This window comes from Lithobates pipiens, unplaced genomic scaffold, assembly GCF_037356315.1.
Source record: "Lithobates pipiens isolate NorthernLeopardFrog02 unplaced genomic scaffold, aLitPip1_a1.2 Scaffold_16, whole genome shotgun sequence".
In the NCBI taxonomy this organism is placed as follows: Eukaryota; Metazoa; Chordata; class Amphibia; order Anura; family Ranidae; genus Lithobates; species Lithobates pipiens.
The window spans coordinates 259903821-259929803 of record NW_027507748.1 but is presented as its reverse complement, the minus strand read 5'-3'; the positions used below and the strand labels follow the sequence as shown (position 1 = coordinate 259929803).

At 45.2% G+C, this 25983-nt stretch overlaps 1 protein-coding gene across 4 annotated transcripts in view; it reads left to right on the top strand.

Annotated features, from left to right (window-relative positions):
- Nucleotides 1-25983, top strand: part of AMPD2 (adenosine monophosphate deaminase 2) — a 304820-nt gene that overhangs the window by 126793 nt on the left and 152044 nt on the right. For all 4 annotated transcript variants that reach the window (XM_077481332.1, XM_077481334.1, XM_077481335.1 and 1 more), the window contains exons 6-7: nt 18157-18343; nt 19126-19267. In XM_077481332.1, coding sequence (XP_077337458.1) covers nt 18157-18343; nt 19126-19267 — 329 coding nt within the window. The remainder of the gene's footprint in view (nt 1-18156; nt 18344-19125; nt 19268-25983) is intronic.

Sequence of the window (25983 nt, the reverse complement as noted above, 5' to 3'; positions counted from 1 at the left end):
ACTGCAGAGTAGATCTCCAAGACAGCTTATGCCTTTCTGCTGCTACCTCTGATTTTCAGCTGAGGCTGTGGCGGGGGAAGGTGATAGTTCTGGTGAGGATCCCAGATTGGCCAAAGGGGCCTTGGTACCCTTTGCTCATCCTTATAAGTGTCAAGGATTGACTCCCTCTGTATGTAAGATCAAAGACCCATTCATCCAGCATCTGACAGAGTCAAGCTGATGGCCTGGGTCTAGAGATGCAGAGGCTAATGGATTTTGAATTTTCTGTGAAGATTGTAAATACTCTTATCCAAACAAGAAAGGTCAGCGCTAACCGTGCCTATAGTAGAATATGGCATAAATTCCCAGTATTATTACTGATCAAGATTTTACGCTGGACTCTTCAGAAATCTGTTCTGAAATGCCTGCAAGCGTGGCTTGATTTAGGTCTATGTGTAAGTATGATATAGGCACACATTTTGGCTATCTCTGCCTTCACCGGCATACAGTGGGCATCCAAAACCTAATTATATTGTTTTTCAAGATGCAATTTGGTTGAAACCTCAAATTGTTTCCGAAATGTGATCACCGTTGCTGTTGGATGTTATTGCATCAGATGTATTCAATCACCCCGTGGTACCTCTCACTGAAAACTGCTTTACTGGTGGCAATAACATCAGCCAGAAGAGAAGTCAGCATTGGTGGCCTTGTGGTTTAAAGAACCTATACTTGCATACTTCCCAGATAGGGTGGTGCCAATGCTCGAATTTTGTGTATGAGTCCATATCAGACCAGAGGTTGTCCTCGTACGTTCCTTTTGGGGAGTACTCAAGAAATTAGCCCATTGGATGTGGGCCAAGCTTTAAAATGTTTAATCAAGGCTTCTTCTGCCATCAGGAAGTCAGAGCATCTGTTTGTCATTTCAAGTGCAACACATAACGATTTTACGGCTTCCAGCAAGATCATTGCCTCTTTGTTGTTAAAGCTTATCTCCTTGACTGTGCCAGGAGAATCACGGCACCCTTCACTAGAAGGGTCTCGACCTTGAGAGTGGCAGCAGGCCGAGTGTCTGAAACTTTCGGCAAGGCAGTTAAGTGGGCACCAAAATATTCATATTCATGGCTTTATGACAGTTGAGTTTGGCAGCGGCATCCTGGCTTCTGTTTTTTAGTCAGAATCAAGGAGTGTGTAGTATTATCCCTCCCCTGTTTTGGCTAGTTAGTTCCCAGCTGTGCTAACATGGAGCCGTCAGGAAAATGGAAAATTTCATTAAAATACTTACCGTAATTTTCCTTTCCTGACGAGCTCCATGGCAGCACAGATCCCACCCAGCTTGGTAGGACTAGTTACAGAACGCTGAGGCTGTAGGTGGGCTCAAATTTGTATGAGTTAAGTCCTGGAGGCATGGGGGGGGGGGCCTATACCCAACTGTGCAGCCATGGAGCTCGTTAGGATAGGAAAATTACGGTAAGTATTTGAATTCAATTTTCCGTTTTTAGACAAATCACACCTTTTTTTGTTTTGCTATGCCAATCAGCCTAGTTAAGCTGGAGCTGGGAAATCTGTTACATGAAAATTAACAAAACACAATATAAAAAATTGCTACAAATTTTATTGGTCAACAAAACAGGACTTGGAAAAGAGCAAGGAAAGCAAAAAACACATGTATGTTAATTTTAGATACTAACAGAATATGCTTTTGAGGTCTGACCATTTTGCAAAGGAAATTAACAGGAGTGCGCCCACAAACGGACACCTATTAAGGATTTAAACATTAATTAGTCACAACATCTTATGAAGATTTTGCAAAATAATGCAGCACAGACATTTGCCAAAGCAAAACAACCTACAAACATTTACAACATCAAAAATATTTCAGGGGAAAATATCTGCCCCGCCCAAAAGAATACAATAAACCAAAGTAAAAAAAAATTAGCTCTAAGATCCTTTTCACACTGGGGTGGCGTCGGCTGCTATTTTTAACGGCACTTTACCGCCAATTTTGCAACACTATTCGGCCGCTAGCGGGGTGCTTTTACTCCCCCGCTAGTGGCAGAGAAAGGGTTAAAACCACTGCAAAGTACTACTGCAGCAGCGCAATGCCAGCGGTATAGCCATGCTGCCCCATTGATTTCAATGGGCAGGAGCGCTGTATACACCGCTCCTAAGATGCTGCTAGCAGGTCTTTTTTTACCATCCTGCCAGCGCACAGCTGACACTGGAGACACAGCAGCGGCTCTTTCAGGGCGCTTTGCGGTGCTATTTTTAGCATTGTAGCGCCTGCAAAGCACCCCAGTGTGAAAGGGGTCTAAAACACATCTGTTTTGCAAAGACATAAACAAAATACAAAGAGAAAATACATGTGTTACAAACTCTATAAGGACACTAAAATGTACTCTCTTGCTGGCACTACATACACAAATCTTGCAGCTATTCAGGGCAAGGTAAAGAATGCTATTTGCAAGCTTTATATAACATAGGTTTGCAGTTAGTCCATGAAACACACAAAAATACAAGTTCATCCATTGTAGAGACAGAACTTTAAAGTGGGTATACCTGTTAAGGATGTCCTTAAATTACTAATCCAAAAAACAAACCAAAAACGCTCAGGAAAAAATCTAAGTCCTTGAGCATGCCCAGACCAACCCAAACGCAGCTAGCACAAAATAAGCCACCCCCCTGTCCAAAATTAAGCACATCATCCAGCATGCTACAAAACTACAGATGGGACAAACATCCCCCAGTCCAAACAAAGAGCCTAACATAGTCAAACGTTATACAACAAATACCATTGCAGTCTATGGGAACTGACTTGTTAATTTTGCTAGTCCCCACTTGGCTGGCTTATCTTCCAGTTATTGGCCTTAAAACGAGTATGGGGGCCCAGGGCCCACCCTAAGGGACATAAATCAATGTAATTTGGACAACCCCAAAAACTAAACAATTTCAGATCTTCCCCTCATATCTACAGCGACTGCACTTCCAAGTGCACTTGTAGTGCAAAGTGGATTTGCCTTTAGTAAATCAACCCCATTGTATTTCACCTGGATATTTAGTTACTTATTGAATGAGCACTTATGTTTATGTAACTATCCTGTCAGGATAAACAGTGTTTACAAGAAACCAGTGTGCATGAGTCCTATGGTAAAAAGCTCTTAAAAAATACACAGTTTTAAGTACCGTATATACTCGAGTATAAGCCGAGATTTTCAGCCTCTTTTTTGAGGCTGAAAGTGCCCCCCTCGGCTTATACTCGAGTCATCGCTGTCTGCCCGCTCGATCAGCGTGTCGAGCAGACAGACAGCGGCCATTCTATGATTCAAAAGCCGCGCCTCCGGCTCCGCCTTCGCCTGTGATAGGCGGAACACTGAATTTCCCAGCAGCCTGTGTTCCGCCTATCACGGGCATCGTCTCATCCTCGTACTACGGACGAGGATGATACGACGTCCGTGATAGGCGGAACACAGGCTGCTGGGAAATTCAGTGTTCCGCCTATCACAGGCGAAGGAGGAGGCGCGGCTTTTGAATTTTACAATGGCCGCCGACGAAGAGGGCACGGGACGGAGGCAAGGCAAGGCACGGCACGGGACGGGACGGGACGGGACGAAGGCAAGGCACGACACGGGACGGAGGCTCGGGACAAAGGCTCGGGACACAGGTAGGCTGGACACACACACACACACACACACACACACACACACACACACACACACACACACACACACACACGGATGGAGACACACACACACGGATGGATGGATGGATGGAGACACACACACACACAGGGATGGATGGATACACACACACACAGGGATGGATGGATGGATGGAGACACACACACACAGGGATGGATGGATGGATGGATGGAGACACACACACACAGGGATGGATGGATGGATGGATGGAGACACACACACACACAGGGATGGATGGATGGATGGACACACACACACACAGGGATGGATGGACGGACACACAGGGATGGACGGACACACAGGGATGGACGGACACACAGGGATGGACGGACACACACACAGGGATGGACAGGCATGTCTCACCCTCGGCTTATACACGAGTCAATAAGTTTGCCAGTTTTTTTGGGGGTAAATTGGGGGCCTCGGCTTATATTCGGGTCGGCCTATACTCGAGTATATACGGTAAGTACATTCCAGGGAATTAACAAAAATTCTTGTGCCAGTATAATGGCGCAGGAAACTGGTGTTTGTGGCGTGCACGCATTAATGATAAATCTGTTGCAGGCTTCTTTTACTTGAATTTTATTGAAAAGATTAAAGAAAATGGGCACTTACATTTACAGTGCAATAAGGTTATACAATAGTAGAAGCAAATTCAAAAGAGAGTTTCTCTCTGCAAGTATTATACATTGATCAAATGATGTAGAAATAGGAAAAGTCAACATTAAATAGGCAATTGAATAACTAAGCCATTCCTGAAATTGTGATGCGTTTCACATCCCAAAAAAAAAAAAAAAAAAAATGGGGGCCCTTCAGCTGGGGACCATAGAACTAAAAGTCCATTCAGTTATTGTTACATAGTTAGCAAGGTTGAATAAAGACACCAGTCCATCCAGTTCAACCTGAGTGAGTGTCTACAATTGTCCCTATCCCTGTACATTGCACACTCACATTGGTTCCTACCCCCAATCCAAGGTCCCCATTCATATACTAGGGCCAATTTTGGACAGAAGCCAATTAATCTACCTGCATGTCTTTGGAGTGTGGGACGAAACCCGAGTACCCGGAGGAAACCCACACAGGCACGGGGAGAACATGCAAACTCCAGGCAGATAGTGTCATGGTTGGGATGCGAGCCAGTGACCCTTTTTACTGCTAGGCGAGAGTACTAACCACTACACAACTGTGCCGCCCTAACTGTGCAGTTATCTATGTGACCACTCAAGCTTGTGGGCAAAATACCAGTTCCAAGGCAGAGAAAATCAGAGAGAGAGAGAAAAGAAAAGAAGACAAAAATAAAATAAAAGTAAAAATAAATAAGTAAATCAAAAGGGGAGAGAGAAAAAAAAGGGAAAGGTGGGGAGAAGGGAAAAGCGTGTAGGTGGTTGTGTTGATGGGAAGTATTCTAGCCAGGGCTGCCAAATATGCAGAAATGTATCATGTTTGCCATTTAGAATTGCCATCAATTTCTCATTCACTTAGTCGCAGTTGAGAATTAGGCATTTTCCACGCAATCGTCTGTTTCGTGGTCAAGAATATGAGTCACGAGAGCATGCTCTCGTTTAGTAGCGCCTCCCAAGGGTCTTTTTGTATGTTTATGTGCAACACCGAGTTGACCATGTTGTAGACTCTTATACACAATCTTTTGACCTTAGGACATGTCCACCATATATGCTTCATACTGCCTAGGTCTAAGCATCCCCTAAAGCATGTAGAAGAATATGTAGGGAGACATTTAGCAATTCTATCCGGGGTAAAGTACCACAGAGACAAGACCGTGAAAGAGTTTTCTGGAATGGAATAGTGCTTCCCAAATTTTATGCCAGGTCTCAGGGGTTTACATGGTGCCAAAGTCCCTTTCCTAATTGGAGCAGTAAGATGGGGCACGCAAGTTTAAATTGCTCAGAATAGAGGAGTATAAAAGAGAAATGAGGCTTTGTGTTGTGGGGGACGTCCCACATCTGGTTTCAAATGCTGTTCCGGTCGTTGACCAGTCATGTTTTTTTGTCAGGGATTACAACAGGTGGCGAATTTGGAGGTAATGAAAAGTCTCAGAGTCTGGAATACCATATGTGTCTTTAAGATATTGGAAGGTGACGATGCTCCGGGGGGGGGGGGGGACAGTAAGGATCGAACCATCATCAAGGCCTTACTGTACCACCAGTGATAGCTCTGGAGATTTTCCAAACCTGGGGAAATAAAGGACAGTTCAATATTTCAAGGAGCGGAAGATGTGGCGATATCAGTTGAGCCGAATATTTATTATTTAATCCTGAGATAAAGAATGGAGTTGGACCATTCAAAGGAGAATTGGGTTTGCACCCTCTGAATGGTAGCGTCTGGTAGAGAAACGTTTAGTGCCCGGGATTTGGCCTGGTTTACTTAGAAACCCAACAGGGAGGAAAAGCCATTCGCTCCTAATTAACAAAGGGACTTGCACGTCTCATGTTAATTAGAAGATAGGTGCAAGCATTAAACTTGCACCACCCTTTGTTAATTTCCCCCAGTTAAACTGAGCATAAGAACAGTGTTTTTTTTTTTTTTTTTTTTCACAAGCACCATGTTTTAGACCAGGTTTTATATAAATTGACAGAAGCCAACAATATTTTTAATTTTCTAGAATTAGTATGGGAGATTAGATGTGATGAAGTTCCATCTGCTTCTCTGACCCAGCCTGACAATTGACTGCTTTCTTGTACAGATAAGAGAGTCAAACCTCGGTAAGCAGTTTACCCGCTGTTGTTAACCAGTGGTGTAGCTAGCACATCTGGCACTCGGGTCCGTTTTTTTCCCCCCCACCCACCCCCCTCCAAGAAAAATGATATGTGGCAATATAGTGGCGCAGGGCCAAAAGTGCATCAACAGTGGGAGGGACTTAAAGGGCCATATGCTTTAAAGTCGAAGTAAACCCGCTTATCGTTTTCAGCCAGGGAAGCTGCCATCTTTACCTCTGTTTAATCTTTAACTGCCATAGTGCTGCACATGTGATCCATTATAACACCAGCCATTGGATGGTTTGACAATTTGGTTGAGAGCACAGCCAATGTGCAGTTAGCATTCCCCGAATGTCGGGAATGTAACTGTGTTTTGAAACTGTAAAATCCATGGGTTTACTTCCGCTTTAATGTTGCACAAGTGAGTACGACAGTATAAACCTCAGTATACTCATTTTAATAACATAAAACTGTTCTATTGCAGATCCTTTACCACAAACAGTTAACCTTAAAGTGATATTAAATTCTTGTTTTTTTTTTAAATTTTGTTTTCCTAAATAATAAACATGTTATACCTACCTGCTCTGTGTAAGGTTTTTTCACAGAGCAGCCTGGATCCTCTTCTTGAGTCCCACGCTGGCACCCCTGGCCCCTCCCTCTTTCTGGGTGCCCCCACGGGAAGCAGCTTGCTATGGGGGCATCCAAACAGGCACACCCCCGAGCCCTGTGTGTCCATATACACACGGAGCCATGGCTTGACTCCACTACCTCTGTCTTCTGGTTCTTATTGACAGCAGTGTGTGCCAATGGCTCCTGCTACTGCCAAAAGCCAATCAGGAGTATGAGTCATCAGACAGCTAATACTCTCGTGGACATCGCCGGATGGAGAGAGGGCTCAGGTAAGTATTACAAAACTGGTGCAGTCACAATCTGGAACAGCTGTGCATGGCAGCTTATATCTTCAGCTTGTTCAGCTTTAAAAATTAAAGCTATAAGCTGATTGGTTGCCATGCACAGCTGTTCCAAATACTGTCTTCTCTTGTTTTGATAAATTCCCCTAAGGGCTCATTCAGACAGGCGCTGAGACAGGTCCTGTATGCTGAGCCACATTTGGCTGCATCTACCAGAGAGCTTCACCTATAAAAGTGGGTGCACAGATCCGAATGCAGACACTGTGCATTTGGATTCATGCATCCCTTCCTGTCTGCATGTCAGATTTTGACATTCAACTATGTTCATGCAGCTGCTGTGTCCCAATTGACTTTGACTGGACTGCCTGCACATGGATGCACAGAACTCCATGCATCTGAGCATGGACGCATATGCTCATTGTGAATGAGGCCTAATTGACATGTGGCCAGACTGCAGGAAAGAGTTGGGTAATTAAAAGAAGTATGGGAGATTTATTTATGAATCATACTTACCTAGGTAGATTCTGCATCTGTCCCCCTGGCTGGCTCTAAGGCTTAGAACTGAGTAATTCCTTCCTGAGCACAAAGCTAGTGGTTGTCAGTTTCTGGCTCTGCTCTGCCCCACCAGTGCTCATTGAAACACTGGACTGTGGAGGGGGAGGGAGTGTCCAGCTCAGGCTCTTAGCAGCTCACCAGGCATGTGAGCGGATCCTAACCACATGGTTGTGATCTTTACCGAGTCCAGGGCCTCCTGTGTACCCCCTCCTAGTCCAGGGCCTCCTGTGTACTCCACTCCTAGTCCAGGGCCTCCTGTGTACTCCCTCCAAGTCCAGGACCTCCAGTGCCTTCACTGCATCTCCCAGTCCTGGGCCTCTTCTGCAACCCCCCAGCCCAGGGCCCCCCCTGCACACCCCCCCAGTTCAAGGCCTTCTTTTAAGCCTCCCCTTCCCTAGGATGCCTCACGCAGAGAAGACATTGCTGTTTGGCCACTGGGTAGGACTAGGAGGGAGACCTCACAGCACTCTGCCGGGGGTAAAGCATTCCAGAGGAATGCCTCAGCTACTGTTGCTTAGCGACATAGCAACAGTAGCTGAATCATCACTCTGGAATTCCTTTCTATAGTGCCGGCGGAAGGAGCAGAGTGATTCAGCGGTATTTGGCAAACTATGCAGCGGGCACTACCTGTCCATTACACTTGATCGGGCAGTAGTGACACACTTAGAGCAGCGGTTATAAGTGCGAGTTGAGGTGGCACCCCTGGCGGCGCCCCCCCCAAATGCTTCACCTGGGACAGGCGCCCCCATGCTCCCCCTAGCTTCAGCCCTGCTGTTAACCCACATTCGTCTGATCTTCCTGATAGAACAGAGGCTAGGGGACGAGCTGCACATGCTAAATTTGGTGTGCATTCCTAGAGAGTTTTTTTTTCTTGGGAGAGTGCATGTGATCAGCACAGGGTCAATCCGCACTATCCAGACAGAGGGTCAGTAGTCCTGCAGCCGAATAGGACAGTCAGAGCAGAGTGGAAACTCCTCTTACAAGCTTTAACCAGACACTGATAAAAGTCATAAGAATGCTCTAACTGCTGGTGAGAAAAGGTATTTAGCAGTTTATATTTACTAAAACTATTGCATTTCCATGTTCTGTGTACTGTGGGAGACCAGATATAGTGAATGCAGGGTCCTGGGTTTAGTAACCCTTTAAAAACCATCACCAAAATCTTGTCCATGAGAATTCATTATTAATAATGTTCCATAAATGTTCCATTTTGCTGACAGACTCCATGGCAGACTACATGTGGGAAAAATCTAGCCAATCCACACGGGTGGGTATGCTGAGCAAAAATTTTTTTAATTTAGCCCATCAACTGACAGGACTCTTAAACCAAAGTTCACAGAAGTTAGAGATGCAGGCTCTATGCAATAATGTGCCATAAAGGTATTAGTGGATGCCCACGAGACCGCTTTACAGATGACATCTGGAGCCACATGCCGGGCTGCTGCCCACGCCGCCGCCATACCCCCGGTGGAATGTGCTGTCACCGCCTCTGGAGAAGCTAAGCCCTTGGCCCTATAGGCTTTCTGGATGGACTGGATGATCCAGCCGCAATCATTCTAGACAAAGCTCCCTTCCCTCTTTTACTGCCTGAGTGCAAGATAAACAGGTAGATGGAACATCTAAAGGTGGAAGTAACTTGCAGGTATTCCTTCAGTATTTCGCCTACATCCAGAGGATAACCTTAAGAGGGCCCCGGGGTCCTGAATGTAGGTAGGACAATTTCTTGGTTCTCATGGAACACTGAAGTAACTTTGGGGTTTCAGCATAGGAATGAGGACCACCTGGTCTGGAAAGAAAGTCAGGAAAGGTTCTTCATGACCCAAGGACCCGATCTCCGAAACCCTTTTGGCAGAAGTGATGGCAACTAGGAAGGCAACTTGTGCAGACAAATCTTTGATATAGAGTGAATCTTGCAGTACTGAGACCAGTCAGCAAGTGAAGAACAAGAGGAAGATCCCATTTGAGGAATCTTGGTCTTCTTTGATGCCTGTGTCTTGTCGTCCCACAGAAGAACTGGCGGATTAAAGGGTGTACTGCCCATGATGTTTAGGAGAAAGCTGACAGAGCTGAGACTTGAACTTTGAGAGAGCTGATGGATAGAGGCAGATCTAGGCCGGATTGGAGGAAGCCGAGGATATCCTGGACTCCTGGATCCCTGAACGATCTGCCCATAGGGCATGAGGATTCAACGAACTTGGCCCATATACTCATAGACTTTATTTATGCTCACTTTTCTCTAGCTCATGAGGGTAAAAATCACTCTTGAAGTACACCTGAAAGATTCCAGCCTTTCCCTCCCTAGAACCAGACCATCAGTCTCGGTGACGCTGGACACGGTGCAAGACTGCCCCCAGAGAAAGAAGATCCAGCCTGGTAAGAAGAGGCACCGGGTCCTGGAAACTGAGCTGTGTCAGGAGGGGAATCATGGCTTGTACGGCCAGTAAGGTGCAATCACTACCACCTTGACTGCTTCCACTTGGAGTCTCCATAAGAACCTGAGGATGATCAGAAGTGGGGAAAGGCGTATGCCCCGTTGAAGCTCCACGAATATGTCAGTGCGTCTACTCAGAAGGCCTGGCTGCAACAGCCCCGAGTGTAATACTTATTGATTTTGAAGTTGCAGGGGGATGCAAATAGGTCTATTAAGGTATTGACTCCCAAGGACAGGATCCATTCGAACATCTGCACGCGATGAGGCCACTTGTCTAACTGTGTGCAAGACAGGAAGTCCGCTAGGACGTTCTGGACTCCGGGGACAAAGACCATTGAAATATTGGTCAGGTTTTTCTGAGCCCAGGACATGATGGGCTCGACTTCTTGGAGCAGCGTGGTGCCCCCTTGCCTCTTCACATAAGAGGCCACTGTGGTGTTGTCCATTTTCAGTAAAACTGACTAGCTTTTTAGGAGATGAGTGAAAAATTGAAGGGCACACCAGGCTGCTCGTAGTTGCAGGAAGTTTGAGCCCGGGTTGTGAAGTGGTGCATTCCACTTGCCTTGAGCAAGTTCTGACCTGCAAAGGGCTCCCCCAACCAGCACCGCTGGCATCGGTCGTGACTGTGACCCATGAAAAGGGGGCAATGGAGTGGCAGGTGAGTAGATTTCTGCACTGAAGCCACCAGAGACTGTTCCTTATCATTGAGTTTATGTGAATGGACTGATTGCCATCCCCTTGAGCTCCACTAACAGACAAAGCCTGTCTGGAAAGGGCATAACCTCCACAGGGACCATTTGACCATGGGGGTCATAGGAGACCGTCATGCTGATAATTTTTAGGCACTGTGAGGCCTTTAGGCATGAGGAGCTCAGAGCCTGTGAGATTCTCCCTCGGATAACTGGGATCTTCTCCACTGGGAGAGAGATGGTGCTTTCCACCGTGTCGAACTGGGCCCCTAGGTATACCAGGTGCTGAAATAGTTACAGTTGGCTTTTCTGTAAGTTTAGGAGCCAATCAAACTTGAGCAGTGTGGTCATAACCTGCTCTTTGTAGATCAATAGCTGCTTCTTGTCTTGGGACAGTAGCAGGAGGTCGTCGTGATAGTGGTACAAGCGAACCACTTTTGTTCTGATGAGGGTCACTACGGCCAGAAGAACTTTTGAAAAGACCCGGGGTGAGGTTGTCAACCCAAAAGGGAAGCAAGTGAACTGTAGATGTTCTTACCCAACTCTGAACCGGAGGTATTTGTGTAATTCTTCTGCCACAGGCACATGAAAATAGGCATCTTTTAAGTCGATTGAGATTAGCCAATCGCCTGGCTGCACAGGTTGTTGGATGGTAGATAAAGTCTCCATTTTGAATCTTTCATATTTTATAAATTTTGTTTAGGTAAGTTAGGTCTATCACGGGGTGCCATGAACTGTTTTTCTTCTGCACAAGAAAGAGAGAGGAGTATACCCCCTGAATCTCTTTGCCTTTTGGGACAGGCACCTTGGCTCCTTGTACTATCAGTAAATCCACGTAGGACAGTAACACCTGCTTCTTTTCTTCTGAAAATGGAAGCAGGGTGGAGATAAATCTGGAGGGAGGAGTACTGGTGAAGGACCATGTGTAGCCTATGGAGACCGTCTTACATAGTTACATAGTTAGTAAGGTTGAATAAAGACACCAGTCCATCCAGTTCAACCTGAGTGAGTGTCTACAATTGTCCCTATCCATGTACATTGCACACTCACATCGTTCCCTACCCTTAAGGAGCCCACGATCCAAGGTCCCCATTCATATACTAGAGACAATTTGGGACAGAAGCCAATTAACCTACCTGCATGTCTTTGGAGCGTGGGAGGAAACTCACACAGGCACATGTGGTTGGGATTCAAATCAGCAACCCTTTTTACTGCTAGGTGAGAGTGCTAACCACTACACCACTGTGCCTCCCTAAATGGTCCAGTAGTTTGAGGCCACCCAGACGTGCCAGAAGAGAAGCAGATGCATTAGTACGCGATCTGCCTGGGCAGGCCCAATCTCAAAATGACTTAGCCGGCTCTCGTCCAGTGGACGCCTGTTTTTTAGCAGACTTTTGGAAAGATGTCTGACCTCTGCTCCAATTCCTTCTGAAATCTCAGCCAGGCCTGTAAGAGCATGCTTCCCTTGAATGCTTAGTACTGAGTCTTCTGCACTTTGGATTCTTTTGACAAAACAGATGCCTAACCTGGGGTAGGAAACCTGATTTCCCACCTGTGGCTTGGGCTATGGCACTATCCAGCCTGTTACCAAACAATAAGGGCCCCTCAAAGGAGATTCTACACCAGGCCTGCTTAGACGCTGGATCAGCGAGCCAAGGGTGCAACCATAGGGCCGCTTAGCCGTGACCGAGGATAACATAGTCCGGACCAACAGGCGGATCAGATCGATATAAGCTTCCCCCAGGAAGGCCACTGCCGTTTCAATTACTGGACTGCCGAGCCTCTGGCCAGATCTTCTGGAATGCCCTTGAGCACGGAGTCTTCATTTTCAGGCTTCCATAGCCTTCGATGTACCCAAGAGGGCCAAGGCGGGTTTGCAAGCCATACCGGTTAGCCCGTAAATTCTCTTGAGGTCTTGGTCTATTCTCCTCTCAAGCTTGTCCTTGAAGGATACAGTGTCCTCTAAAGGAAGAGGGCCAAGTGTTTAGGTAAGTGTTTGGCCAGTCACATCAATGCTGCATCTACAAGAGGCGCATTTTCCAGATTTCACTTCCTTTGCCTTGAAGGGGTATAATCTGGAAGTTTTGTTTGACATAGAAGTCTTCTTGTCTATCTTACTTCACTCCTCGTCAATGATATCCTTCAATTCGGAAAGGAGCGGGTGCTTAAAGAACTTTCTTTGCTTAGCTTTGACCGCCTTAATTAGTGGGTAAATGAGGGTGAAGCCGAAGCCACCGTCAAAATCATCTCCCTTCAATTCGCTATCTGAAGAGCCACGGGAGGCATTATAAGGCTGGAATGGGCCCGGATCTTCCTGGGCATCGTCAGCCAGGAAACCAGATAGAGTGGTGGACTGGCGCCGCATGCGGGTTATATCCCACTCCTTTAGGGCTTGGTGCACCACACGCTTAACAAGAGACTCCAATTATTGGTTTTCCGTCTCTTTTTTTCCCCCGACCGCCTGGGCATAACATGAATCACACAGTGACTTATCCTCCGGGACTCATCACTCACATCCCCAGCAGGCTCTGTGATCAGAGCAGCTGTCACAGCGGTGGGTGCAGTGTCTGGAGGAGGAATGGGAACATCTCCTTTGCTGGTGGGTCCTAGACAGAGAGTCATGTTTGGACCTGGATGAGGAAGGTTGATGTTGCGGCCTGGCAAGGTCCCTGTCATTTTGGACAGTAAACTGACAGTCTGACCTGGAAGGGCTAAAAGGAGAAGGTCAAACAAAACATGACATTAGGGGATATGTTGATAACAGTGTGGACCTAGCCAACCCACTCTCACACCCCACAAACCTAGAGCATGAGGGCTGGCCGCACGGAGGAGGTGACCTGTCCATGGCAACCTGGCGACGAATAGGTCAATCCTGCAGCTTTGTAGGAACACTCACTCATCCTAGGAGAAAGGAATGCAAAATGCAGTGTAGCCTCCTCTTTAAGAGCCATCTTAGACGCCCCGCTCAGCCTGCACCATCGCTCCAGGCTGGAGCTTACCTTCACCTGGAAGCCTGGTGCACGAAGGAGCTGTAGCAAGTTGTCCACAGCAATACCCAATATGACAGGGGCTGGCAGAGATTTAAATTCCCTGCCGAAATGACATCACTGCCGTGCCTCGTCTGCACCTGCGCAATGATGACCTGCTCATGTGCGCGGAGAAGCACCTGGCTGCAACTTGGAAGAGTGAGCAGTGTCCTGGCACGGACCTGCATTCCAGGCACCACAGAAGCAAAAAAGCAAAAGAAACAAAAATTTCAGGAAAGAGGAGACTTGAGGGAGTGAGGAGACTTGAGGGAGAGACAGACGAGCACATACAAAAACTTTCTGCCATGGAGGAAAGATAAATCTTCAGATCTGCCATCCGATCCACCTCTTCCTCGTCTGGGCATATGAAAGGCCATCTCCACCAGTGGACATAGGGTCTCGGAGCCACACACCCACCTATGGCTGGGCCCTGGGCTATCTTCACACCACTAGGATGTATACCCAACAACAACCTTGATCGATTTGGACGTCTGAAAAATTTAAGTGCATTGTTTGTAGATCCACAGAGGAGGACAAAAAAGGAACGCAGTCTCTAGTGGTGAGCTCAAATGTATGGGAGTGGGGTCCTATAGCATTGGAGGGGAAGTGGGGTTTACCCACAAGTAGTCTGCTGTGGAGTCTGTCAGGAAATTCCTTTTTATCAAAATATATACATCCGCACTAGGTGGGATTTGTTGGCAAGCATCCGAAGAAATGAGAAGAGTCATCAACATTTTTTCAGCTATACACTTCAACTGGGATGGGGGTGGGAAAAAGCACAGCATGCTTCTTTCCAGACCTGCAAAAGGCCTTCAACTCCCTCTCTTGGAGTTATCTGTTTTATACTCTGGAAATGTATGGATTTCGTTCTAAATTAAGAGGGATATTGTGCATATTATACTCTAATCCCATGGCTTCTTTAACTATCAAAAGGTACAAATCTCAGAGCTTCGGGATATCTCATGGCACTCCACAAGGGTGTCCATTATCTCAATACTATTTATCTTTGCTTTGCAACCTTTGGCCCTGCAGATTAGAAAACATCCTGATGTTAAGGGTATTGTATTTGGCGGTCAAGAGGACAAATGTGCCTTATTTGTGGATGATATCCTATAGACTTTTTGTGGTGGACCAGTAAAGGTTTTTTGCATATAGCAGATCGGTGTAATGAACAGGGGATTTATTTAAAAAACATGGGACCCTTGGATTCAGTATATTTCAGGAGACGACCAGTAATGCCTTAAAGCGGTAGTAAACCCGCAATTTTTATTTTATTTTTTAAACCTGCAAAGCAAAATGCATAATGAGCTAGTATGCACCGCATACTAGCTCATTATGAAATACTTACCTTAGAACGAGGCCCCGACATCTGGCCCGATCCACGCCAAGGGAGCTGACATGCTCCCTCGGCGTTTCTTCCGGGTATCGCGGCTCCGCCGCTGTGAGTGGCCGGAGCCGCGATATCGTCACTCCCGCGCATGTGCGCGGGAGATTTAATTCCGGCCGGCCGGCCACTGCCGGATTTTCAGGCCGAGAATCCCCTTGTGCGCATGCGCCGCTGCAGTCAGCAGCGCATACCGAGGGGAATATCTCCTAAACCGTACAGGTTTAGGAGATATTTTTTTTACCTACAGGTAAGCCTTATTATAGGCTTTCCTGTAGGTAAAAGTTAAAAATTTGGGTATACAACCACTTTAAGGTATCAATAACTGTTAGCGCAAAAAAAAAACAATGCAACCAAGAGCAACCAAGACTATAAGTAGTTCATTATCAGTTAGTCCATAGAGTGAGATGATGGGGTAAAAAAGGCGGCTGCTGTCCTTCAGAGGGAGCCAACACTGTATGCAGACAATAGGAAAGAAAAAACTGTTAGTTTTATCTTTTAGGTTTTCTGTCTCAGCTTTCAGCTTTCAGCTTTAATTTCTTACTTTTTCTTCTTTAATGTTTCCTTCATTCGATTCTCTCTACCAATCTTGGTTACTTTCTAATGCCGCGTACACACGGTCGGAGAATCCGTCGGAATGCATCTTATCGGACTGTGTCGTCAGATAATCCGACTGTGTGTGGTATACATCGGACTGATTCCGTCCGAATCTCCGTCGGACCCAATTTTCCAACATGTTGGAAATATTTCCCGACCAACTGGGCCGGTCGGACGTAATCCGATCATGTGTAGAGAATTTTGATCGGACCAAGTGCCACGCATGCTCAGATCAAATTCCTACATCAAAGCTATTGGCTACTAGCCTGAATGTAGTTCCATCGTAACGAAATTACGTCATCACGTTCTGAAAGATCGGATTTTTCGACAACTTAGTCCGACCGTGTGTATGCAACAGTTTCGGACACAATCCGTCAGACTAAATCTGACGGACAAAATCCGAGGGATTTGGTTGGCAGAATCTCCGACCGTGTGTACAGGGGCTAACAGTTGAGTCTAGAGATATGTCTGGTGGAATACACCTGTTGCTGGTATGCCAGTTGGACATACAGTATAAGTGATGTGGCTACAGATTTCCTCCCATGATACCCTGGTATATATGAGTAAATTAATCTAACATGCTTTTTTGCAACACACACTATTGCACATGGAAAATGTAAATCTTGGAAAATATGTTTTGTTTTTTGTTTTTTTATAATTGTAAAAATCACTGGCAATAAAAGTATTGAAAAAGAAAAACATTCCCTTCTCCCTCCTCCTACCTGTCCTGCATACTCTGTATAAAAAAAGATCTGTGTACTTACATATTTTTAATCGTCACTGGTTCGGCCACGTGGTCCTGCATCTCTAGCTCCCCTGTGTCAGTGAGTGGTTGCTGCAGAGTAAAGGAGGGAGAGCCGATAATGGCTGGGTCATGAGAGACTATAGGTGATGTCATGGTTTCTGTAGTTTACAGCCATTGTCAAGCACTTCGTTACACAGGGGAGCGGGACCTGAGGATTCACGTGACTGGACTGGACAAAAAAAAGGTAAGTGTACAGACCTACCTCATACAAGCTGTGCAGGATAGGTAGGAGTCGGTGAGGGTGTTACACACAAACAGCACCTAGCTCTGCAACATGCCCTCCTGAACACTGACCTAATCAACGGTGGTGTTTTGAGATTGAACTTGAAGTTGATAAGGGCAGTGTTCAGTGGGGTGGGTTGATGATTGATGATGGATTTACACTGGGGGGACTTTTTTTTTTTCAATAATAGACTTTTCAAAAACTGCCTCCTCTCTTTTTTTACACTGCACTTTTTTTTTTTTGATGAATGAGTAAGGGTACACATAGGGGGCCGGGATCTGGGGGACCCCTTGTTAAATAGAGCTTCCATATTCCTATAAGCCCCCCCCTGCTTGCAGAACCCCACAACCACCGGCCAGGGTTGAGGGAAAGAGTGCACGTATAAGAGTCTGGTAAGGATTGTGGAATTTTTTTTTTTAAACTGGCATGGGGGTTCCCCTCAAAATCCATACCATACCTGAAGGGCCTGGTATGGATTGGTGGGGACCCCACGCTTTGTTTTTTTTCTTAATTTTTCATTGCCGGTAATTTTTATTTTTTTTGTACATTCAGCATACATTACATAACATTTTTTTACTGATGACTTATCGGTTGCTAAGGAGGCAGGTGGTTGTTTCGTGGTTGTTAAGGAGCGGGCAGCCGCCTTGATCCTTAACTACCAGTACACATTCCCCAACTACCACTTGGCTCGATCACTACGTAATTATCACATGCATTTAATTATTTATTTTCTTCTGTGAATTGAGTTTAATGCCTGTTCATGCAGTATTTACCATGCAGTTTCAGCGTTTTGGGGTAAAAAATGCAGAATGGTATAGTGAATTGACGGTTTCAGGATTGCATGTGGCATTTAGGGAATCTGTGTCTGGACACCTACATACCACATGCGATCTGGTCCTGTGAATGGAGTCCATGGTTATGAAACAATTTTGAAGTTTGCCAGATTTAAAGCATGTGTCATCTTGAGGAAAATTGATCTCTCTGCTAAAAGTGCTTGCATATAGCAGTGTTAGCCAGCACAAGCTATAATCTAGAAATAGCAGGTATAAAGGAATTCATTACTTGTCCAAGGGTCTGTTATGTTAGTCAGTTATAGTCATAATTTGTTGTAAAGTGTGAGCAGTGTCTTATTACTGTCTTTCTTTAGGTTCCATTTACAGATTTGTTGGATGCAGCTAAAAGTGTGGTGCGGGCTTTATTCATTCGACAGAAATACATGAATCTGTCCATGCAGAGTTTTTTCAGGACCACTGCCCAACACCTTAAGCAGCTCAGTGATGAGACTCCGGACAGTCCATTCAATGAAGAAACAGCTGATACTCCTGTAGCTGAAGGTAATTAAAGCGAAACTTTACCCATAACAACTTGATAAAAAATAATGTTCGTTGGCAAGGAACATGCATTCCACATTAAAATTAAGTTACCAAAATTAGTGTGTACTGTAAATAGCCTCCAGCATTGCTCCTGTTTCTTCTTGCTGGAGGGTGCCATTTTGCTGAGGCCCAAAGCCCTAAACAGCAGTAAATCATAAAGCGGAACTAAACCCATCAATTTAACATTTTTAAAAAAACAGTTACATTCCTGGAATGCCAGGATTGCTAACTGTCACATTTGCCTGTGTCCTCAACCAAACTGTCAAACCATCAAATGGCTGGTGTCATAAATGATAACATGTCCAGCAGCATGGCAGTTGCAGATCAAACAGAAGAAGCTCCCTTGGCTTTGAAAGATAGGAGGGTTTAATTCCACTTTAAGGCTGAATTCCGCTATAAGGCTGTCAGCAGATCGGCCTCTACAAACTCAGCAGTGTCTAAAAATGCCTAAAAAATGGAGTGCAACTGAGCATGTGCAAAGTAGGGTGAGACAGTGTATTACTGGATAGGTACATATGTTTAATTTTTTACATAGCTATACCTGCAAAAGGGGCTAGCCTGATGTCATCTATGAGGACTGTTTTCTAAATAAAGTTCCACTTTAAGATGTCAAGATAATAAAATGATGTGGTGAATAATATATTTGCTTTCTGCTTTTTACATAACATGTTCAGCATATACTATATTTTATTTGGTTGTTAGCTATTACAAGATATTAATACACACACACTTTTCTTTAACAGATGCCCCTGTTCATCCTCCCTTCTCCCACCAGCACCCATATGAAGTGTGTGATCCAAGCACTATGCCTTCTGACTTGAAATTAGGACTGAAGATGGTTAATGGTGTGATTCATGTGTACACAAAGCGAGATATCACTGATGCGTAAGAATAATATTTATCTGATTCAGCCCATTTTATAGAGTAAATGAAATTTCAGTGCAAACCCTAAACAGTTTTTTTTGTTAGTCAGGTGCTGTTTGATTCTAGTTATACTGGAGAAAACTGAAGCAAAAGCTGACTTAAAGGTGAATTTCAGGAACTCAGCAATTTTGCAAAATGTGCAGGCACTCTATGAGTTAAAGTGGATGTAAACACACTCTCATCCTTTCTTAACTACTGTCATAGTGGTTATCTATAAGGATATACATGCCTCCTGCATGTATCCTTACTTGTCAAATGTCTCCTCTCTGTCTGTTATGAGACAAAAAAAATGCAGATTCTGTGGGTGGGTCTGTTGTCTGGAGCTCGGTGGGTGGAATCGTGATGTCAGTAGACTCCCCACTCACCTCTACACTCCCCTTGTCAACATGCATTTTCTCCTGTATATTTCTTAAACTAAACTTCTGCTATGATCACTAACATACAGTCAAAACCCATAAAAGTCACCACATGACTTCAGCATGCCCAATCATGCTGACATGTGGAGCAGCCAATTTTGAGAGAGCTGGAGAAGAAAGGAGGAGGGGATCTGAAGTACACAGAATGTCTCTCTCAGGCTCGTGCATGAAATATGTAAATCACCTGTCACTCACAGCAAGGGGGAAAAACTGACTCTTTCTCTGTGTGTCAGTTTTTATCTCACTGAAAAAAAAATAAGAGGACTGCTCAGAGCTGAATTAACTCTTTGTGGCAAGACTGGGCACAGATGACATGAAATCCTATACTGTACAAGGTGTAAGCCTTAATTAAAAAAAAGGGGGGGTTTACGTCCACTTTAAGTCTAATTAGGTGCATGTCACATCCAGGACTTATCTCTATTATATATATGTGACAGGTTTATTGCACTTCCGTGGGATACACTCTGGCTGTGAGAGAAGAGAAGCACACAACAGCTACAAGAGCCACCCTTCTCCTGTGCTGCCTATTCGCGGACGCCTTTGTATTTTGTAAACATAATAAAAAGGCTTCTGAGATAGGCAGAACAAGTGGAGGGGCAGGCATAGCAGTTCCAGCGACTCTGCTGTTGAAAGAGCTGAGGTCAGATCAAGCAGAATTGGAGCTTTTGAAGTTATCTTCCTGGAGCATAATAAACCTGTCAGATGTAAATAATAGAGATAAGTCTAGGAGGCGGCAGGCACCTTATTGGACATAATTCATGCCATGCTTGCAGTTTTTATAAAATAACTTAGTTCTTTGAATTCAGCTTCAAAATTGTCTTGTTCTGGCCATAGCCTGTTTTCCATGAAGGTATTGTATGTGCACCTACTTAAACTGTTAGCAAATAGAAAGTACCTGCACATTAGGTCTGTTTTTAATGTAAGAATGCCCCAGTGACTGAAACCATCCAGTGATCAGGTATGTACATATTTACAATTGTTTAAGGGCAAAAAATGCACCAAGAAATTACCTGAATAGAAAGTGTCACAGTAATTCCAAGTACACCATCAGGGCTATTGTAAGGTGAAAAAGGCCATGGAACCTAAGGCTACTTTTAAGTACTAAACTAATCCAATACCAATTTATGGGCCCCTAAGTACCTATGAAGGGGAGACAGGGGTGAAGAGGGCCCCTAGTATTAATCAGACTCACTTCTGCTCAGAAATGACCCAACGATATTATCCTGTATTAGAGGATGGAGGTAACCAAACTTGCCATACTTTGTCAAATTTTTTCATGCAACCCCTATAAACATAAGTGGCTCTGTAGAATGGTAGCATTGAGTTCACCAGGCCCTTCCAGAAGGGCGCTAGGCTTTTTCCAATGTAAAAGAATAGCTTTTCTGATATAGAATTACAAAATGCTGAGCAAAGTCCTGAGGGCTCTGGAAGGCACCACATCCTCTACCAGTCCTTGGAGACAGACCCTGATTGACATTGGGATGGGAACTGTGGTTTCTTCTGTTATGCAAGTAGTAACTTCCAACCAAAGGTCTTGGATCCGTTGACATTTCCAAAAGTTGTGTTCAGCATTATCAGCAGAAAATACACTCAGCTGAGGAGTTAGGGTACATACTAGCCAACCTAGCGGGTGTATAATAGATCCTATGGAGGGATTTGAACTGCATTAGTTTGTCCCTAGCCGACACAAGGTACTTAAAAGGCTGTTCCCACAGATCATCCCAATCTTCCCCCTGAATGTTAGGCACTTTAGAACTCCAATTCTCCCTATATCTTGTCACTGCAGGCGGTGTCTTCTTAAGTAATTCCTTGTAAGCCACAGATAACGTTTTAGGTAAACCCTCATCCGTTTATTTTCAACAGCCGAAGAAGGCTGAGTTTCTACCCCAATTCACGAAATTGTACCTGAAATGCATGGGGTTGGGGAGTCCATGTCTTGCTTTCAGCTGATCAAAGGTGAGGAGTTCTCCCACTCTAATGATGTCCTCTACTGTTTTAAGGCTCTTAGTCATCCATACCATAGGGTCAATTAGACCATAAAAGTGAGGAAGGAGAGAAAGAGATAAGAGGATGGTGAAATATCAGCTTGACTAGGACTCAACACTAGGACTCGACAATTTGGTTGCAGCTTCCCAGGCTTTAATGGTGGCCTTCATGGTTATTGTAAGCGGAAGAGAAGACTTGGTACCTCTAAACAAGGCGAACCTTAAACTTTTATAAGATCCAAGATACGCCGCTTCCAGCACAGTGAATCCCCATCGTCTGCCATAAGCCAATAGTATTTCTGCCAATCTGGCAGGTGCTAAGCCTCCCTGACCCCATTTGCCAGGGGATGGGGGGACCATAGGAACAAGCTGATGACACTATCCAGTTTTCTTAAATAATATTTATAAAAAGTATAAGATAACCGGAAGGACTTTCATTTTAAGGAGGTTTAGTCTGTCCATTAAAGACAGTGGGAGCTTTTTCTAGGTCTGGACTCTGTTTTAATTGCGACACCAGGGGGACTAAATTCAGGGGCATATAGTCATTAACATGAGCAGTAATTTGGACTCCTAAGTAAATAAAGCAAGAAACCAACACAGTAGGAGACCTGGATTGGGCACTATCTTGGCTCCCTTGTCTAGTGGCAAGATGGACGATTTTCCCCAATTAACTTTAAGACCCAAATAGGAGGCAAATTCATTTAGTATAGTCAAGGTGTCACGGAGAAAAGGCTCCAGATCCCTGAGGAATGGCACCAATAGCCTGAATGGCCCCAACTGCCTGTGAGGATCAAAGGGCTTGCGCCAGGGGCTCCATTGTAAGTGCAAAAAGAAAGAGAGAGAGGGGACACTCTTTCCTGGTGCCTATATCAAAAAAGGGGGAGACAGAGTCCAAGCCGGATCTCCATCCGGGGGGCTGCTATATAACAGTGCAATCCATTCCTGATAGAGAGGCCCAAATCCTATCAGCTCCAGGTCCTTCTGCATGTAGTGCCAATGGACAGAGTCAAAAGCTTTCTCTATATCAATAGATACTAAAACTCTACTCGGCGGTCCCGTATTAGGGAGTTGGAGATGTGTAAATACTGTTCCTAAGTTAGTGCCTGTCATAAAACCAGTCTGGTCACTATCAACTGAGGAGGAAATAATCTTTGCCAACCAGGTTGCTAAACTCTTAGTTAGAATTTTAAGGTCCATATGGGAGGCGCATTCTGTGGGATCCTTGCCTGGTTTTGGAAGGAGGACGATATAGGCATCTAGCATTGATGGAGGGTCTGTTACATAGTTACATAGTAGGTAAGGTTGAAAAAAGTCCATCAAGTCCAACCTATGTGTGTGATTATATGTCAGTATTACATTGTATATCCCTGTATGTTGTGGTCGTTCAAGCGCTTATCTAATAGTTTTTTAAAACTATCGATGCACCCGCTGAGACCACTGCCTGTGGAAGGGTATTCCACCCCCTTTCTGCTCTTAGAGTAAAGAACCCTCTACGTAGTTTAAGGTTAAGCCTCTTTTCTTCTCATTTTAATGAGTGGACTCATGTCTTGTTAAACTCCCTTCTGCAAAAAAGTTTTATCCCTATTGTGGGGTCACCAGTATGGTATTTATAAATTGAAATCATATACTCTCTCAAGCGTCTCTTCTCCAGAGAGAATAAGTTCAGTGCTCACAGTGGGGGTGTTCTAGGCAGTGGACAAACAGTGCGCCAAGGTGGGGTGCTATTAATTCTGCATACGTTTTGTACAGTAGCAGTCAGGTGGAAACCTGTCAGGCCCTGGGGCCTTATGAGGAGGAAAGGAAAAAATAGCTGCCTCAATCTTCAGAGGCATTATCTTGGCTTCCAGGGCATCTCAATCAGTTTTCGGTAAGAACCAAGAGCTAAATTTTCCAATAGAGAGTCCAGGGCAGTAGGGTCATATATGGGAATGATGGGTGCATATAGTGAAGAGAAATAGTGCCTAAATTTGGTCAGGATACCCGCTGGGTCTGTAACTAGGTCAACCCCCGCCTGTTGAGTCATCGATGTCCGCGGAGCTTCTAGCATCTTTGTGTTACTTCCAGTTTGTAACCGTCTAACGCAATCTGGCTTTCTGGTTTTTAAATGTTTCAACTGTACAATCTCAATAAATCTTTTGGAAAACGGTATTTAAGAGCGGCACAGTGGTGTAGTGGTTAGCACTCTCGCCTAGCAGTAAAAAGGGTCACTGGTTCAAATCCCAACCATGACACTACCTGTCTGGAGTTTGCATGTTCTCCCTGTGCCTGCGTGGGCTTCCTCTGGGTACTCCAGTTTCCTCCCACACTCCAAAGACATGCAGGTAAGTTACTTGGCTTCTGTCCAAAACTGGCCCTAGTATATGGATGGGGACCTTGGATTGTGGGCTCCTTGAGCGTAGGGACTGATGTGAGTGTGCAATGTACAGGGATAGGGACAATTGTAGACACTCACTCATGTTGAACTGGATGGACTCTTTATTCAACCTTACTATGTAATTATGTAACCTGATGTATGGTACATGGGATGACTTTACTAATAAGGATAGAGACCCCTCTAGCAAAAAAGGAATAAGTAGCTCTCTGGATCCAGGGTCTGAGCAGCACCAGGAGCTTGCTTGAGTGGCTTAAAAATTAAGAAAACGTCTGGTATGGTAAGAAAACATCTGGTATGCAGCCTAATCTTGAACTGATAAAAACACTTGAGGCCCAACCGCTGTTCACGAAAGTTCGGCTGTACTAGGTGACTCTGCTGTGTTTCCCAGGGAGACTGCATGGACCTGGAGAAATGAGCAATAGAACTGCCGGAGTTCAAGATCAACGAGGGACCCATTGATCCAAAGTTAAAGTGGGACACAGTGCAGTCTCAGGAATTTCTGGTAGTGCAACAAAAGCGAGAACATATAGCTTACAGCAAAACTCAACAGGAGTAATAAAGATGCATTTATTGGCAGCTGAGGATCTAAACATTTGTAGGAAAGGGAAAGCATAAGGAACCAAAAGGCCTTTACGAGTCTGTGTCCAGCCAGTCACTGGCCTCCTGAGGAGTTTCAAAGAACTTGACTGCGCCTTTGTGCTGAATGTGGAGCTGGATTATAACATGCTGTATTGAAAGCCTTTGACTTGTAGCCTTCGTCTGACATCATTAAAGGAGCGATGTCTTCTCTGCGTTTTGGCTGAAAAATCAGGGAATAACATATTCTTGGCTTTTTCAAACTGAAGATCCGGATGTTTTTTTGCTTCAGCCAAAATCTGATTCCTGTCTCTGTAGTTAAGAAAAGGGCCAAAAAAAGGCCGCAGGTGGGGGGGACCTGGGGGGCGCTGACCTGCAGGAACTCGATGGACTCTCTCAACCACATAGGTCAGCGGTAGATCTTCCAAAGCTAGAAGCTGTTTAAAGTGTTTGTAACCCTAAAAAGAATGTTCTTGTGCTCTAAAAGCACGAATAACAGCACAGTGCTTGTGCTGTGTCATTTAGCCTTTTGTATAACCTAAAAAACCTGTCTGATCCTGCCTGGTTCTGCCTTCCCCCTGTAAACGGACCACTGTTTATCAGGGCTGCTGACACCATGGTCAGTTTACTTGCCTCCATAATCCACAGCTCTCCTATTTCCTTATCTCCCCCTCCTCCTTGCCTGTCAGTTGGTGACAGTGCCACTCGGCTCCCCGCCCCTTCATGCTGCTATAATAACTGTATCATAATTATACAATCCCCTCTGTTAGATAACATTATGTATCCCTCTCTCTGTGGTTTATAAAAAAATAAGCAGATTTCTACCTCATTTCAGAGCGCCTCTCGGTGACTGCTCGTCGCTCTCCTCCTCTCCTTCCCTCCTCCCAGCTGACGTCAGCAGGAGTTCTCGGGCCCTCCCGTTGTAGTTGTCAGCCCGGGAGAGGAGAGAGGTGAACAGTGACATGAGCAGCCTGACATGGCTTCCAAAATGGGCTTGATAATAGCCCCTGCATCATTTTCTGCTTCCGGAGGTCTTGGTGGAGGGGCCCCGAAGGCTCTGAGCCACCACAGTTTGTGCAAACTCCATCCTTGTGGCTGGATGCTGTGCACACATGGAGGAAGACACAAGAGGCAAGATGGCGGGGGTGGAGCCTGAGTTCCAGCCTCGTGAAGATCGGGTCTGCCACTGTTTCAGTGGTGACTTCCCTTTCTGTTTGGCAGTCATGGTGGACATCCCCAGGGTGTCAGGAACCTGGGCCACTAGCAGAGGAGCAGAATTACCGGGTACAGCAGCACGCAAACCAGATTATTGCAGAAGGATAACAG